At 48.9% G+C, this 17,523-nt stretch overlaps 1 protein-coding gene across 1 annotated transcript in view; it reads right to left on the reverse strand.

The window, feature by feature from the left end:
* Nucleotides 1-15,864, reverse strand: part of EXD2 (exonuclease 3'-5' domain containing 2) — a 51,322-nt gene extending 35,458 nt beyond the window's left edge. Inside the window, exons 1-5 of the mRNA XM_075329553.1 lie at nucleotides 15,830-15,864; nucleotides 11,380-11,731; nucleotides 8,595-8,851; nucleotides 1,018-1,144; nucleotides 591-865 (exon numbers count right to left, since the gene is read on the reverse strand). Of these exons, the coding sequence (XP_075185668.1) occupies nucleotides 591-865; nucleotides 1,018-1,144; nucleotides 8,595-8,851; nucleotides 11,380-11,718 (998 nt within the window). The 5' untranslated portion in view covers nucleotides 11,719-11,731; nucleotides 15,830-15,864. The remainder of the gene's footprint in view (nucleotides 1-590; nucleotides 866-1,017; nucleotides 1,145-8,594; nucleotides 8,852-11,379; nucleotides 11,732-15,829) is intronic.
* Nucleotides 15,865-17,523: the final 1,659 nt, after the last annotated feature.

The raw sequence follows: 17,523 nt of genomic DNA on the forward strand, positions 1-17,523 counted from the left end.
CTTTGCTTGTTAAGCGAAATTCTCGTTAAGTGGGTTACTTGTTAAGCGAGGTTCCACTGTATTTATAAAAAAAAAAAAACACCCCACCAAAAAAATGCTAGCTTCTGAACCGGTCACTCTAGCCAGCAAACTCAAAGACCATTTTTTTTGGCTACCATCAGGAGTGCACAATGTTCAAAGAGGGAGACCCCACACTCAACTATCTAGATGCTGTAGTCATTGACAGCAGCATCCTAGGGGTTAAATGGCCATGGTCTGTGCCAACACCGAGAGACTGATGCAGCATGTTATCTATATAAAGTCAGCGGTGGCATTTTCAGCCATGGGGGGGGGGGGGGGTAGGGGGCTATTCACTTGTCAGTTTTAAGTCGTATTGGTGGTCACTAAGGGCTTAAGTAGACAACTGCATAAATATGCCATGGGTGGAGGCACGCTTGAGGTAGCTTAGACTGAAAGCGAGCAATAAAGCCTAATTCTAGGTCAGAATTATGTTACGTCACTAATTTTTAGCCAAAGAAGAATTTGGTTGATTGTAGATAAGCATCTATAAACTCCTAAATTCTTCTGTGAACGTTACAAAATTGAGATACCTCACTGAATATCCCACTCCTAGAGGTTTCTTCTGTTTCTTGCGAGGGTCGCCCTGGGAATTATAGCTGGATTGTTCTATAAGCCCTGGCTTCTGTCTTGGAATGATGTTTAAATCGCCATTTACAACATTTTTTCCTTTGAACGGCACATCAACGAGCCCTTGGCATTTACTCAGATAGAAATCCCAGGCTAAGGGAGGAGGCGAAGAGAAGAAGCCAAGTAACTGGAGGAAGAGGGCGACCGAGACCTGGGCATCTCTAGCCGCATAAAACACCTGAAAGAACAAAAATAGCATTTTAGACAAACCTTTATGAGGAACGGAGCAAACTCACTCGGCTGTAGTATGAGGACCGTTCCACCCCCAGCCCTTTATGACGCTAAAAACGTTATATACAAAAGGAGACAAAGGCAAGTCCATGTATATACCTGATCTTGTGTGAGCTCATCAGCGTCCCAGTTACTACATCGAAGCTGAAAAGATTTGTCCAGAGGATAGCACAGGATAGTTTCAGACAGAGATTTAAGACTCAGGCTGTTCTGAAAACTGTCCCTCCTGAAAAGAGAACAAAATATATCAGAAGGACCAATAATTGACAGTTTGCTTAAAACGTGGGTACAATGCTGATCAACAATAGCTGAAAAGAAGGGAATTTTGTTTACTTACCGTAAATTCCTTTTCTTCTAGCTCCAATTGGGAGACCCAGACAGTGGGTGTATAGCTACTGCCCTCTGGAGGCCGCACAAAGAACTACACTTAAAAGTGTAAGGCCCCTCCCCTTCTGGCTATACACCCTCCCGTAGGAGTACAGATTCCTCAGTTTTAGTACCAAAGCAAGAAGGAGGAAAGCCAATAACAGTTTCAAAAACAAATTCAATCCGATAACATGATCGGAGAACTTAAGAAACAACATGAACAACATGTGCACCCGAAAAACGAAACCCTAAGAACAAATAGGGCGGGTGCTGGGTCTCCCAATTGGAGCTAGAAGAAAAGGAATTTACGGTAAGTAAACAAAATTCCCTTCTTTTTCGCTCCTAATTGGGAGACCCAGACAGTGGGACGTCCAAAAGCAGTCCCTGGGTGGGTAAAAAGATACCACATGAACGGGCTGTCAGACAGCCTCTTCCTACAGGTGGGCCACCGCCGCCTGAAGGACCTGTCTACCTAGGCTGGCATCTGCCGAAGCGTAGGTATGCACTTGATAGTGTTTGGTAAACGTGTGCAGACTCGACCAGGTAGCCGCCTGGCACACTTGCTGAGCCGTAGCCTGATGCCGCAATGCCCAGGACGCACCCACGGCTCTGGTAGAATGGGCCTTCAGTCCAGATGGAATCTGAAGCCCAGCAGAACGGTATGTGTGAAGAATTGGTTCCTTGATCCACCGCGCCAGGGTGGATTTGGAAGCTTGCGATCCCTTATGCTGACCAGCGACTAGGACAAAGAGCGCATCAGAACGGCGTAGAGCCGCCGTGCGAGAAATGTAAATCCTGAGTGCTCTCACCAGGTCCAACAGATGTAAACCCTTTTCAAATTGGTGAACTGGATGCGGACACAAAGATGGTAAAGTGATATCCTGATTGAGATGAAAGGAAGAAACCACCTTGGGAGAAAACTCTGGAATTGGACGCAGTACTACCTTGTCTTGGTGAAACACCAGGAAGGGAGATTTGCAAGATAACGCCGCTAGCTCGGACACTCTTCGAAGAGACGTGACCGCCACAAGAAAAACTACCTTTTGTGAAAGCCGAGAAAGGGGAACCTCTTTCAAAGGCTCGAAAGGCGGCTTCTGGAGAGCAATGAGAACCTTGTTCAGATCCCAGGGTTCCAATGGCCGTCTGTAAGGAGGAACGATATGACAAACTCCTTGGAGAAAAGTGCGTACTTTAGAAAGCTGTGCCAAGCGCTTCTGAAAGAATACGGATAGCGCGGAGACTTGACCCTTAAGAGAGCTAAGCGACAAGCCTTTTTCCAACCCAGACTGCAGGAAGGAAAGAAAAGTTGGCAATGCAAATGGCCAGGGAGAAAACCCTTGAGCCACGCACCACGCTAAGAATATCTTCCACGTTCTGTGATAGATCTTAGCTGAGGATGGTTTTCTAGCCTGTCTCATTGTGGCAACAACTTCATGAGATAAACCTGAGGCCGCTAGGATCCAGGACTCAATGGCCACACAGTCAGGTTCAGGGCCGCAGAATTCAGATGGAAAAACGGCCCTTGAGACAGCAAATCTGGACGGTCTGGTAGTGTCCACGGTTGGCCTACCGTGAGATGCCACAGATCCGGGTACCACGACCTTCTTGGCCAATCTGGAGCGACGAGTATGGCTCGATGGCAGTCGGACCTGATTTTCCGGAGAACTCTGGGTAACAATGCTAGAGGTGGGAACACATAGGGGAGTCGGAATCGCGACCAATCCTGAACCAAGGCGTCTGCCGCCAGTGCTCGGTGATCGTGAGACCGTGCCATGAAAACTGGGACCTTGTTGTTGTGTCGTGACGCCATCAGATCGACGTCCGGCGTCCCCCAGCGGCAACAGATCTGCTGAAACACGTCCGGGTGAAGAGACCATTCTCCTGCGTCCATGCCCTGGCGACTGAGAAAGTCTGCTTCCCAGTTTTCCACGCCTGGGATGTGAACTGCGGATATGGTGGACGCTCTGCTTTCCACCCACGTCAAAATCCGCTGGACTTCTTGAAAAGCTTGGCGACTGCGTGTTCCCCCTTGGTGGTTGATGTACGCCACCGCCGTGGAATTGTCCGACTGAATCCGAATCTGTTTGCCTTCCAGCCATTGTTGGAAGGCTCGCAGGGCAAGATAGATTGCTCTGATTTCCAGAACATTGATCTGCAGGGTGGACTCTTCCAGAGTCCACATCCCCTGAGCCCTGTGGTGGAGATACACCGCTCCCCACCCTGATAGGCTCGCATCCGTCGTGACCACTGCCCAGGACGGGGGAAGGAACGACTTTCCCTGTGACAATGAGGCGGGGAGAAGCCACCAACGCAGAGAGTCCTTGGCAGTCTGAGAGAGGGAGACAGTCCTGTCGAGGGACGTCGATTTCCCGTCCCATTGGCGTAGAATGTCCCATTGTAGAGGGCGCAGATGAAACTGCGCGAACGGGACTGCCTCCATTGCTGCCAACATCTTTCCTAGGAAATGCATGAGGCGCCTCAGTGAGTGCGACTGGCTCTGAAGGAGAGATTGCACTCCAGTCCGCAGCGAGCACTGCTTGTCCAGTGGAAGCTTCACTATCGCTGAGAGAGTATGAAACTCCATGCCAAGATAAGTCAGAGATTGGGTCGGGGTTAGATGAGACTTTGGAAAGTTGATAATCCACCCGAAACTCTGGAGAGTGTCTAGTGCCACTTTCAGACTGTGTTGACATGCCTCTTGAGAGGGTGCCTTTATAAGCAGGTCGTCTAGATACGGGATGACCGAGTGACCCTGCGAGTGCAGAACAGCTACTACTGCTGCCATGACCTTGGTGAAGACCCGGGGGGCTGTTGCCAGACCGAAAGGTAACGCTACGAACTGCAGGTGTTCGTCGTGTATGACGAAGCGTAGGAAACGCTGATGCTCTGGTGCGATCGGCACGTGGAGATACGCATCTTTGATATCTATTGATGCTAGAAAATCTCCTTGAGACATTGAGGCTATGACGGAGCGTAGGGATTCCATCCGGAACCTCCTGACTTTTACGTGTCTGTTGAGCAACTTTAGATCCAGGACGGGCCGATACGATCCGTCCTTTTTTGGGACCACAAACAGATTGGAGTAAAAACCGTGACCTTGTTCCTGAAGAGGGACAGAGGTCACCACTCCTTCCGCTTTTAGAGCGGCCACCGCCTGCAACAGAGCATCGGCTCGGTCTGGTGGGGGAGAAGTTCTGAAGAAACGAGTTGGCGGACGAGAACTGAACTCTATCCTGTACCCGTGAGACAGAATATCCCTCACCCAACGGTCTTTGACGTGTGACAGCCAGATGTCGCCAAAGTGGGAAAGCCTCCCACCGACCGCGGGTGTGGGAATCGGAGACCTCAAGTCAGGAGGACGCCGTTTTGGCAACGGTTCCTCCGGCTGCCCTTTTTGGGCGTGACTGAGACCTCCAAGAATCTGAGCGTCTCTGGTCCTTTTGAGTCTTTTTTGACGATGCGAATTGGGACCTGCCCGGTCCTCGAAAGGACCGATAACCAGACTGACCCTTCCTCTGTTGGGGTCTGTTTTGTCTGTGTTGCGGTAAGGATGAGTCCTTACCCTTGGAGTGTTTGATGATTTCATCCAAACGCTCTCCAAACAATCGGTCACGAGAAAAAGGCAAATTGGTTAAGCACTTCTTGGAATGAGAATCTGCTTTCCAATGTCTCAACCACAGGGCCCTACGCAAAACAACGGAGTTGGCTGACGCCACTGCCGTGCGGCTTGTAGCGTCAAGAACAGCATTAATCGCGTACGACGCGAATGCCGCCATTTGCGAGGTCAATGGTGCTACCTGCGGGGCAAATGCACGTGTGACGGAGTCAACTCGCGCAAGCCCGGCTGAGATAGCCTGGAGTGCCCATACGGCTGCAAAAGAAGGCGCTAATGACGCTCCAATCGCTTCATAGATGGATTTCAGCCAGAGCTCCATCTGCCTGTCAGTGGCATCTTTAAGTGCCGCTCCATCTTCAACTGCAACCAAGGATCTAGCTGCAAGCCTGGAAATTGGAGGATCCACTTTTGGACACTGGGTCCAACCTTTGACCACCTCAGGGGGAAAAGGATAGCGTGTATCTTTAAGCCGTTTAGGAAAACGCCTTTCAGGATAAGCGTGGGGTTTCTGGATTGCGTCTCTAAAGTCAGCGTGGTCCAGAAAAGTGCTTAAAGTACGCTTAGGGTATCTGAAATGGATTCTCTCGTGCTGCGAAGCTGACTCCTCCACAAGAGGAGCTGGTGGGGAAATATTTAACATCTTATTGATGTTAAATATAAGATCATTAACTATGGCGTCACCATCTGGTGTATCTAGATTGAGAGCGGTTCCAGGATCAGAATCCTGATCAGTTACGTCCGCCTCATCACCCATAGATTCATCTCGCTGGGATCCTGACCATTGGGATGAATGTGAAGGCCCGTCATAGCGAGCCCGCTTAGGCTGCCCGGGGCCATCGTCCGAGTCAGAGTCTTCACCCTGAGGTGTATATGCCCGCCCCGGAGCTTGGAGCTGAGGGGGACCAGGGGGCAATGATTGCACAGTGTCCGTGGCCTGAAGTACAGGCCTAGCTCGCAATGTGTCAAGAATTTGTGACATAGTGAGAGACATTCTGTCAGCAAAAGCTGCAAACTCAGTGCCTGTCACCTGGACAGCATTCACAGGTGGTACACCCTGGGTCACGTCCAGCAGAGGCCCCGGCTGTGCAAGCGCCGCAGGGGCCGAGCACTGCACACAATGGGGGTCTGTGGAGCCTGCCGGTAGAAAAGTCCCACATGCGGTGCAGGAAGCATATAATGTCTGTGCTTTGGCACCCTTGCGTTTTGCGGACGACATGCTGCTGGCTCTCTGAATGTGAGAGAGTCTATAGCCAAAGGGCGACCAGCGCTATGTAATACCAAGTATTTGTAGCAACAAAATACTAAGGATACTACTGGCACAAGAGGGGTGAGCCCTGAGGGCTGCTTACCGCCCGCTGAATAGCGGGTAAGAGGCTGCAGAAATCCTTGTCTGGGTCTCCCCGGCTCCCCTCTGCAGCTCAGCGTGTCAGCAGGAATGGCTGCCGGCGTCTGTGGAGAGGGGCGGTCCGTGGGAGTTCCCAAACAAAAGTGCGGGAAACAGTGTCCCCTCTGTGCCGATTGTGAGGGCTGGAGTATGTAAAAACGACTCCAGCCCTCAGCGCTGATGCACTGGCCAGCGTCCCGCCCCTCTCCTGACTGGCAGGTCTGGGGGCGGGAACGAACGGGAGCAGGCCGCAAAAGCCGGGGACTCGAGTTATCAGCGCGGCCGCCGTAAAAGCGCGGGCCGCGCTGAAGTCCCCGGCGCACCACAAGTGCCAGCCGCGCCGCAGTCCCAGCGGCCGGCATGACCGATCTCTAGATGTGGCCAGCGTCCCGCCCCTCTCCTGACTGGCAGGTCCGGGGGCGGGAACGAACGGAAGCAGGCCGCAAAAGCCGGGGACTCGAGTTATCAGCGCGGCCGCCGTAAAAAGCGCGGGCCGCGCTGAAGTCCCCGGCGCACCACAAGTGCCAGCCGCGCCGCAGTCCCAGCGGCCGGCGCGACCGATTCCTGGAAGTGTGCCTGCTTCAGCTAAGCTGAATGAGGCCATGGCACAAGCGCCGTAGCGCTGATGTCCCCCGGCGCACTACAACACCCAGCATGCTGCGGTGTGAGCGCCTGCACGGGGACACAGAGTACCTTGAGGATGCAGGGCCATGTCCCTGATGTACTCCGCTCCATCCAGCATCTTGTCCAGGGGCTGTAGATGGAGCCCGGTCTCAGTGCCTGGAGACCAGCAAATCCCACTTCACCCAGAGCCCTGTAAAAAGGGATGGGGAAGGAATCAGCATGTGGGCTCCTGCCGCCGTACCCGCAATGGGTACCTCAACCTTACAAACACCTCCGACATACAGTGGGGTGAGAAGGGAGCATGCTGGGGACACTATATGTGTCCTCTTTTCTTCCATCCGACATAGTCAGCAGCTGCTGCTGACTAAAAACAATGGAGCTATGCGTGCGTGTCTGACCTCCTTGCGCACAAAGCTAAAACTGAGGAATCTGTACTCCTACGGGAGGGTGTATAGCCAGAAGGGGAGGGGCCTTACACTTTTAAGTGTAGTTCTTTGTGCGGCCTCCAGAGGGCAGTAGCTATACACCCACTGTCTGGGTCTCCCAATTAGGAGCGAAAAAGAAAGCAGGAGCACATCTATTATTTTAGGCAGATATTTAAAAGTGGGTTGTCTAGAGTCGGGATGAATGTCTGCAGTCATTTAAAGGGAACCGGTCAGGTGCAGCATGCACCCAGAACCACGAGCAGTTCTGGATGAATAGTTCTAATCCCTGAATCTAGCAGCATACATAGATTAAGGGGAAAAAAAAAAACAAAAAAAAAAGTTTCTAAAGATCCTTTATATGCTAATCTAAAGAGTGCAAGGATTAGTCACAAGAGCGTTAAATCCCCTGACTAGTCCACTCACAGGGGCATACTAACATGCTATTCAATGCCCATTGCTTAGCATCATTGGCAGTGATGTTTGTACCTGTGTCCAATTTCACCGCTTCAGACGCCGGCTTTTAGTGTCAGTGCGCATGAAGTCACCACACTTCCGGTCATACGCACTATGAAGCGTGGTGTATGCGTCCCAGCTTCAGAGAGGTCTAGTGCACATGACCGGAAGTGCCGTGACTTCTGATCATGCGCACTGACACTAAAGCTAGTTTCTGAGGCTGTGACAATAGACACAGGTACGTGTGTCACTGCCAATGATGCTGAGCAATGTGTATTGAATAGCATACCCCTGTGGGCATTCTAATATGCTAAGAGGGGAGACTAGTCAGGGGAGGGGGACTAACTAGTCCCTGTTCTCATTAGCATCTTAAAGGATCTTTAGAAACTTTTTTCCTAAAGATCTCCATTTATGCTACTAGATACAGGGACAGTTGGGCAGGGATTAGCAATAATTGAACTGCTCGTGGTTCTGGGTGCATACTGCACCTGACAGGTTCCCTTTAAGCCCTTATTAGATGGGGCAAAAAAAAAAAAAAATTCTCTCAATATTCCTATTAAAAATATTGCTTAGTTTGTTCCTGACCAAAACCCTGCATTGCAAATTTTAAAACGATAAGTGAAACTTGTGCTGTATAGAACATTAAGCCACCCCTACGTGTGTGTGTGTGTGTGTGTGTGTGTGTGTGTGTGTGTGTGTGTGTGTGTGTGTGTGTGTGTGTGTGTGTGTGTGTGTGTGTGTGTGTGTGTATGTATGTATGTATGTATGTGTGAATCCTAAACAAATAATTGCTTGTGAGCACACTTACCTGTGTCTCATTGCAAGGTAGCGTATGTCAACAATTCCTTTCACAGAGAGTCCATACTCATTCATCAGTTTGGAGCCATCATCCCAACAGCCTACACCGACTTTCAGAACATCACTGGACGCCAGAAGAGCCACCAAGGTATTGGGAATGGTGCCGCTGGCGCTGACCAAGCGAGGCAGACGAACCAGTACACAGAAGCCACTGTGGGAGGCCATCTGTAGCAGGGAGATAGGGTTCGCTCTCCCATCTACAGATACCTAGGAAGCAAACAAGGAAAAAAAAAAAAAAAAAAGAAAAAACAGAAAAAAACAGAAAAGTTAAAAAAAAAGAAAACAAAAAGAATAAAAATACAACTTTAAGAATGAGAAGTTTACATTAAAGGAATACAGCTTTATTAATGTGGTACTGTGTTTCCATACAAAGCAAGGCACTGGAATTGCCAATGCAAATTACACTAGCAATTCTAGCGGCTGCTTTAGTTACAGCTACAGGGAGGTAAGTTTCTCAATGATTTCAATGCCACTAATCTGCAAATTAAACCTATAGCTGCAGGTAAATATACATAGTGTCACCAGACATGGCCATTTGCCTGTAACTGAAGATCAGCAGACTTTTAATAAGCAGTAAATTTCCAACAGTACCACATTATGAAGGGAAGGGAGGTAGCCCAAAAAAAAAAAAACAAAAACAAAAAAACAAACCAAAAAAAACCACACAATGTAAATTCAGTCTTAACCCCCATAAGCTGTCTATATGGGCACATAGGTCACAGAATGTCTGAGTATGCACTCCTGATCTCTGCAGCGAGTTCATGAGTGCAGACTGTAAGTCATTCCATTACCTTGCCGTTGGTTTCTGGGCTTACATGCATTGACCAATACATAAACTAAATATCTCTTTTGCAGTAATGCAGTCCCATATTTTCCCTTGTACATTTTTGGCTTTTCAGTGTGCAGCTGTATGCATTTTATAGTTACTACGTTTGTTCGGCTAGCACCTGTTCACATTTGTTGGATGTGCGGGTCAGTTTTTTGCATATTTGTTGCCAGTCATTCCATGTCTTACACTGGTAACACCTTACTCTTAAAATGACAGAGGGGCAGTGAACCTCTGGAAGCAAATTCTCCAGGAGGGCCATGTCCAGTCAAAAATATAAAATAAAAAATAAAAAACCAAACTACATATTTTTTTTAGATGTAAAAGTGAGAGTGGTAGGGCCTGATGAAATATGCTTCTTAGAGTAGGGCTACGTGTGCATGTTGGGGAAATTTCTGCACCTCCTGGCAGGAAAAAGAAGCCATTTTCTTCATTGCTTTCAATGGTGAAAAAAAAAAAAAGGCCCAGAAAGCATTGCCATGCTACAGACTTATTCTGCAAAGAAGGGAAAAAAAAAAAAAAAATCTTGAATGTGTGCACAACACTTCAGGATTCTCCTTGACTTTGCTACCATAAGGATTTCCTTGCAGAGTTGTGAAAACCTGCAGACAAAAACATGAAGTGTGCACACAGCTTAAGATTTCTGAGAAGATCAGGCTGCAGATACATTAGACCAGACCTGCAGCTGGAAACTCTGGAGGGTCACATCGCTCGGCCGCCGCTCTACTAACGGGAACCTGTCAGCTTCGTTTATTTCTATTCAGCTGACCCCCTCTTGGCAGGAGAGCTGCTGATCGGGCCAGGAGATGCGATCCTCACAAGTCACACACAAGTGTGACTCTGCCTAAGGCCAGATTCACACTTGCGAGTCTCTCATTGAATCACCCGGCACGGACTCGCACTCTCCTGACAGGAGCGGGTCGGTTGCATGTATGTCTATGCAGCTGAGATGCTCCTGTCCTGAGAGTGCGAGTCCGTGCCGGGTGATTCAATGAGAGACTCGTGCGAGTTACACGCGAGGAACTCACAAGTGTGACTCTGGCCTAAGGCTAGGTCCACATTTCTGTTGTTTTGCATCAGTCACATGTGTTGCTTGTGACTGATGCGTTGTACAACGGACGACAAGAATTGGAATTCATGGTCGTGAGAAAGCAGATTCTGTTGTAAAACGTGAGAGAATGATCAGCTGATCGTTCACAATAGCCGGCTTTTGAGAGCGAACAGATGATCTCCCGGCGGCCAGATAATGAGAGCGATCAGCTGATTGCTCTCATTAGCCGGCCGATCACTCACAGAAGCCGGTCGCCAGTTGATCAGCTGATCGCTCGGCCGCTGAGTGCATGCGCAGCAAAACCAAAAAATTATTCCACTGCTCAAAAAACGCTACATGCTGCATTCCTGCCGCCTAACGGTCAGTCGTGGAACGACAGACCGTCGGGCAGCGGAGGCAACGCAAGGGCATAAGTCACAATCCGCCGTTCATACAAGTCTATGGGAACAACGGAATCCACCAAACGGATTGTGTTGTTTATCAGAGCGGTGGATTGTCACTGATCATAAACAACGGAAATGTGAACCTAGCCTAAGGCACATGACTGGTCTACACCTTCCCGTGTAAGGTGAAGTCACTGATGACATGTCTGACTACAAGGATGCTCTAGTGTTTATATAATGTGCCCAGTAAATGCAGCCAGATTACTACAGCATGATGGGAAAGTTGCACGACTGCTATAAAGTGGGCAAAGCAGGCACTTTTGGAAATGAACAGTGTGGCTTACAAGTACATGTGATCGTGCTGGGGAATGCTACCTATTAAAAAGAAATATTTTGTTCTTGAAAAACACTTGAGAAGCAGGGTAGAAAATGGCTTGAGAAGAAAAAACAAAACCAAAACACCCTTGCAACATACCCACTCGCAGTCCACCCCGAGTACTGGGTAGTCATCCAGATCTCGCTGTAATCTAGGCCACACCGCCTCCCATTCTTCAGTCCTAGAGACTATTTTTATTGGAGCTTGCAGGATTTTTTCCACAGAAAACACAGACCGCTCCTTTTCTAAAGGTTGATGCACGTTCTGATCCGATCCGTGGAGGATATCTGCGGTCAACGCAGTACACAAGCCTTTGTGGTCAACATTAGTACACAGCTGCTGCCTCCGGCGATTAATGAGCTTCCACAGCACAAGACATCCGACTGTAGTACCCACCAGAGAGGCCACACCAAGCGTTATACCTGCATGTCTGGGCATTCTGCTGCAATACCTGGTTAAAAACAAAAAAAACCCTATATGTGAAGAACAGGATCACCATATGAACCACGGATTTTGCTTGACCTACAGTTTCAAAAATAAAGAGAAAATCTGTAATTGCAAACTAAATCTTTCCCCAGGAAAAAATTCGTCCGACATGGGAGTACTTAGGAGTTTCCCCTACTGTCTAACCAGCCTTCCTGTATACCTAGCCTCCGGAGGATCCAGTGATTACAGCAAGTGGGGAGAGGGCTTAGGCCGGCTTCACACATCTGACTGTCACGGTCTGTGTACCAAAAAGCGACAGGTCTCCTGACCTGAACTCAAAAAGTCTTGTATAGGCCGGTTTCACACATCCGGCGTGTCGCCGCTTTGCCGGATCCGGCACACTCCAGTACAATGGCATTGTAGCAAGCTCTGGTCACATGCTGTCATGTGACCGGAGCTTGCCACAATGCCATTGTACTGTATTGCACTGTACTGGAGTGACGGATCCAGCAAAGCGGCGAAACGCCAGATGTGTAAAACCGGCCATAGGACTATGAGGCTGTAACATTCAGTGCTGAAGTGAGGAGACAGAAAGTTGGGCTGTCAGCATAGAATGACCATTCAAACCTAGCACAAGAGCTTGATGCATCAGGGCAAGGCTAATCAAATAAATACCCCCTCCCACCTGCTTGCATTCGCCTCAAGCTCCACCTCCTCTTTTCTATTTGATTGGCAGCTCTGGCTTCATAGAGCCAGAGAAGGGTGGAGATGGCAGGAAAACCAGCAGGTGGCCAAGACATGATGCACCGAGCGCCTGGATTTGGTTTAAACAGTAATATTGTGCCAACAGTCCCTTTAAAAAGGGTCTAGCCACTTTATTAATGGCCTATCTGATCCCAGGGGGACCATACTTTTGCCGACGTCATGTTAACAGAGTGGCGAGACAGCCGTCTTCCCCAGTTAGGCAGCGAGGAGTCCGCTGTCAATCAGCATGATGTCAGCTGTCTTAGAGCGGTAAGAAGCCTCTGCTCCTTTGTCAGTCATTGTAACGCTGCAAAGAGCGGTCCATTACCACTCTGCCAGGCGAACACCCACACAACGGTCAGGTAGCACCTGCCTGTTAGTGTTTAGGGTTTTTTTTGTTATGTTAAAGTCCTATATATACACCCTTTAACTACTTTCTGCCCTACAGTCTGGAAACTGCATATATATATATATATATATATATATATATATATATAACAAAAAAAAATGATACTACACTTTACAATTTGCAACACACACACACACACACACACACACTCTTATTAAAGGGAACCTGTTGCCAGATTTTTTTTTTTTTTCCCTATTAAACTAAAAGAATCCCCTTCTGCAGCTCCTGGGCTGCATTCTATGAAGATGCACCTTGGCCCAGACTCTCCTTCCAGACCCCAAAAATAACTTAAGAAAACTTGTCCGTTATGTATGCTAATTACCTTGGTTGGCCAGATGGGCGGGCTCATTTTCTGCTCCTGTCCCCCCTCCTGCCGCTGATTAGCAGTCCTCCTTCCTTGATTGACAGGGTCACCCCCTCCGTCATCCTCCTCGTCGCATTTTCAAATCTCGCGCCTGTGCAGTTATGGTGGCTTGCGCAGGCGCAGTTCGCTCTGCCATATCATGGGCAGAGCAGAAAACTTAGGCGCTGTGCATGACTTCACCAGCGCCATGCTCATACCTGCCCATAATCTCGCGCCTGCACATTTAGCTCATTGGTGCAAGGGCTGTTTAAGTTTTCTGCTCTGCCCACAATGTGGCAGAGCGAACTGCGCAAGCAGACCTAACTGCACATGCGCGAGATTTGAAAATTCGAGGAGGATGACGGAGGGAGACATCCTGTCAATCAAGGAAAGAGGATGGCGATCAGTGGCAGGAGGGGGAGACAGGAGCAGAAACGGAACCCGCCCATCTGGCCAACACAGGTAATTAGCATACCTAACGGCTAAGTTTTATAAAGTTATTTTTGGGGTCTGGAAGGGGAGTCAGGGCCAAGGTGCACCTTTATAGAATGCAGCCCAGGAGCTGCAGAAGGGGAAAATTCTGATGACAGATTTTTCTACAAAACATAGATTCATGAGAAACTCCATGTTACATTCAGACTTAATAGTGAAAGCATGATGCCCAAAATTAAACATTGCTATATGAATCTTTAATTTTAAGAAAAAAAAAAAAAAAGTTTATTGCCATTGTATGAAAGATCTTGAGATCAAACTGGGGTACATTGCTCCTGACCCCCAACATTAGGCTAGGTTCACATTCCTGTCAATTTGTATCAGTAACAATCCGCGGCTGTGGTAAACAACGGAATCCATTTGGTGGATTCTGTTTCCCATAGACTTGTACGAGAGGCGGATTGAAAACTGATAACCTTGGTTTGCATCCGCTGCGCAGCGCATCAGTCGTTTTTTGGAGTGACCGCCGGGCAGAAATGCAGAACGTAACGTTTTTTGGGTCGTCAAACTTAACGCACCGCGCAGGAATCCGTCAAGCTTGTAATGTTTATCTATGGTGTTGGATTCCGTCGTAATCTGTCTTACGACGGAATCCAGCGCTGGATTCAGTCATGATCTACTGAGCATGCCCTGTCTGGCACACCCACTGGGCTGTCTCAAACACAAACGGATCCGTCAAACAGACGCACAACGGACGCGACAAATCAGTTTTTTCACAGGATTCCTGTGAATGGAATCCTGTGAAATAACACATCAGTTGCGTCAGTTGACAGAAAACAGATGGATTTGTCACTCAGTCGCATTGACAGACCTGACGGATTTAAACCAACGGAAATGTGAACCCAGCCTTAGGCTAAGTTCACATTTCCGTTTTCAATCCGTCAGGTCCGTGAGCAACAGATCAGTTGTTTTTTAGATGTCAACTGATGCAACTGATGTGTTTTTCACAAGATTCCTTTCACAGGAATCCTGTGGAAAAACGGATCAGTTGCATCCGTTACATCCGCTGTGCGTCCATTTTTTGACGGATGTCATGATCCGTTTGTGTTTGGGACAGCCCAGTGGGCGTGCCAAACATGCTGGGCATGCTCAGAGCATGACGGAATCCAGCACCATAGACATACATTGCAAGTGTGACGGATGGCGACGGATTCCTGCGTGGTGCGTTGTTTTCGACGGCCTGAAAAACGTTACAACAGTCTGCGTTGCTCCCCGCCCGGCGGTCAGTCAAAAAACGACGGACCGCGACGCAGCACCGGGTCATCAGTTGCAATCCGCCACTAATGCAAGTCTATGGGACACAACGGAATCCGCTAAACGGATTCAGTTTACCATAGCAGCAGATTTCGACTGATACATTTTAGCGGAAATGTGAACTTAGCCTTAGTCATTTGATTTTGCCAATCAAATCTTAGGAGATTGTTACACAACTATCCCTTTAGTTCAGCAAATTACTAAGGTGGCCTTCATGCCAGATATTAAACAATCAGTTCCCTCCACCATTTTAGAGTATGTCCGCACAAGAGTTTTGCAGTAACCACAAATGCACCCGGTGGCAAAAAAAAAAAAAAAAAAAATGCATTTTTGACTGTGCATTTAATCAATGAGAGAAAAAAAAAATATATAAAAGGAATTGACAAACTGCATTTTTGTAGTCACCACAAAAAAAAAAAAAAATACAAAAAAAAAAACCTGCAACATGCACACAGCCAGCCTGAAGTGTCACACTTTGCTGGGGAAGGAAAGGCATGCAGTTAATGGTGACCACAAACTGCAGCGTGTGCATGGGGTCTTACAGGACACTTACACTTCCCACTAAAAACAAATACATCTAATGTAGCAGCTAAATAAGGAGCCCAGACTGGGATATTCCCATAGGCCAGGACATTCGGTGACATTAGACTGTGTGGAATGGATACACATGGTTTGTATATATAGCAAATATACTGCAGTGAAAATCATGCAGTACTAAGAGTCAGTGCCAATCCCTCCCACAGCGCCCGAGCATTCACAGGAGCGCCACAATATAAGGCTAGAAACTAAACAGCACGGGGGGCAGAGGACACAGAGACCCCCACAAGCCGCGCGCACGACAGCAGCCGGGCACACACATATACAAGCACACGGACCACTACCTGCACGCCGCCTGCGTTCCACCACCGCGCGCACTTCCCTTTCCGGGTATGACGTCAGCACGCACGCTACGTGTCCTCTTATACAGAACGAGGCTCTGTTTAACCCCTTCCTGTCTTGCAGGTCAAAGAGGCGAGCAATGTCCTCTTTCCTCCCTGAAAATAAAAACACCCACAGAAACCTAATATAGATTTCCAGATTAGTTTATGGGAAGCCGGGGTGATAACTGATATCAGCACCATGACTGTTAGACTAGGTCCACATTTCCGTTGTTTATGATCAGTCACAATCCGCCGCTCTGATAAACAACGCAATCCGTTTGGCGGATTCCGTTGTTTCCCATAGACTTGTATGAGCGGGAGATTGTGACTGATGACCTTGCGTTGCATCCGCCGCCCGACTGATCAGTCGTGGAACGAGTGACCGTTGGGCGACTGGAACGCAGAGTGTAACGTTTTTTGAGCAGCGGAATCCTTTTCATTTCGCTGCGCATGCTCTCTCTCGGCGGCCGAATGATCAGCTGATCTCCTGGTGGCCTGCTAATGAAAGCGATCAGCTGATCTCCCGGCGGCCGGCTAATGAGAGCGATCAGCTGATCTCCTGGTGGCCTGCTAATGAAAGCGATCAGCTGATCTCCCGGCGGCCGCCTTCTGTGAGCGATCAGCTGATCTCCCGGCGGCCGCCTTCTGTGAGCGATCAGCTGATCTCCCGACGGCCGCCTTCTGTGAACGATCAGCTGATCTCATGGCGGCTGCCTTCTGTGAGTGATCAGCTGATCTCCCGGCGGCCGCCTTCTGTGAGTGATCAGCTGATCGCTCTCATTAGCCGGCCGCCGGGAGATCAGCTGATCACTCTCAAAAGCCGGCGGCCGAGAGATCACCTGATCACTCTCATTAGCCGGCCACCGGGAGATCAGCTGATCGCTCTCATTAGCCAGCCGCCGGGAAATCAGCTGATCACTCTCAAAAGCTGGCGGCTGGGAGATCACCTGATCGCTCTCATTAGCCGGCCATCGGGAGATCAGCTGATCGCTCTCATTAGCCGGCCGCCGGGAGATCAGCTGATCGCTCTCATAAGCCGGGGGCCGGGAGATCAGTTGATCGCTCTCAAAAGCCAGCGGCCGGCTATTGTGAACGATCAGCTGATCGTTCTCTCTCGTTTTACAACGGAATCCGCTTTCTCATGACAATGAATTCTATTCTTTGTCATCCGTTATACAATGCATCAGTCACAAGCGTCAAGCAACGCATGAGACTGATGCAAAACAACGGAAATGTGAACCTAACCTTAAAGGGGCTATCAGTAACCGTGCGGGGGTCTGTTACAGATGTATTGGATTTTGCCACTGAGGAATAATCTGTGCAGAGGCGGTAATGTGACCTCTGTGCCCTGACACCAGCGGGTCCTCCTCTGTAATGGAATCCGGCCTCGTCATGGTGTTGGGCATGACAGGGTGGGATATTCATCTATTTCAGGGGTCTCCAGGGACATAACGATTGACGAGACCACGGGGTACAACATCCATATGAAAGTGATGGACTGCCGCCAAACAGCTGAAACTCACTGGAATGAGTGTGGCCCCACCAGTCTCACTGATGACCTCTTCTATGGTGTCCTGGTCAACTACCTAAAGGCCCCATTACACGCAACGACATATCTAACGATATGTTGTCGGGGTCACGGAATTCGTGACGCA

The sequence above is a fragment of the Anomaloglossus baeobatrachus genome, chromosome 12 (genome assembly GCF_048569485.1).
Source record: "Anomaloglossus baeobatrachus isolate aAnoBae1 chromosome 12, aAnoBae1.hap1, whole genome shotgun sequence".
Classification (NCBI taxonomy): domain Eukaryota; kingdom Metazoa; phylum Chordata; class Amphibia; order Anura; family Aromobatidae; genus Anomaloglossus; species Anomaloglossus baeobatrachus.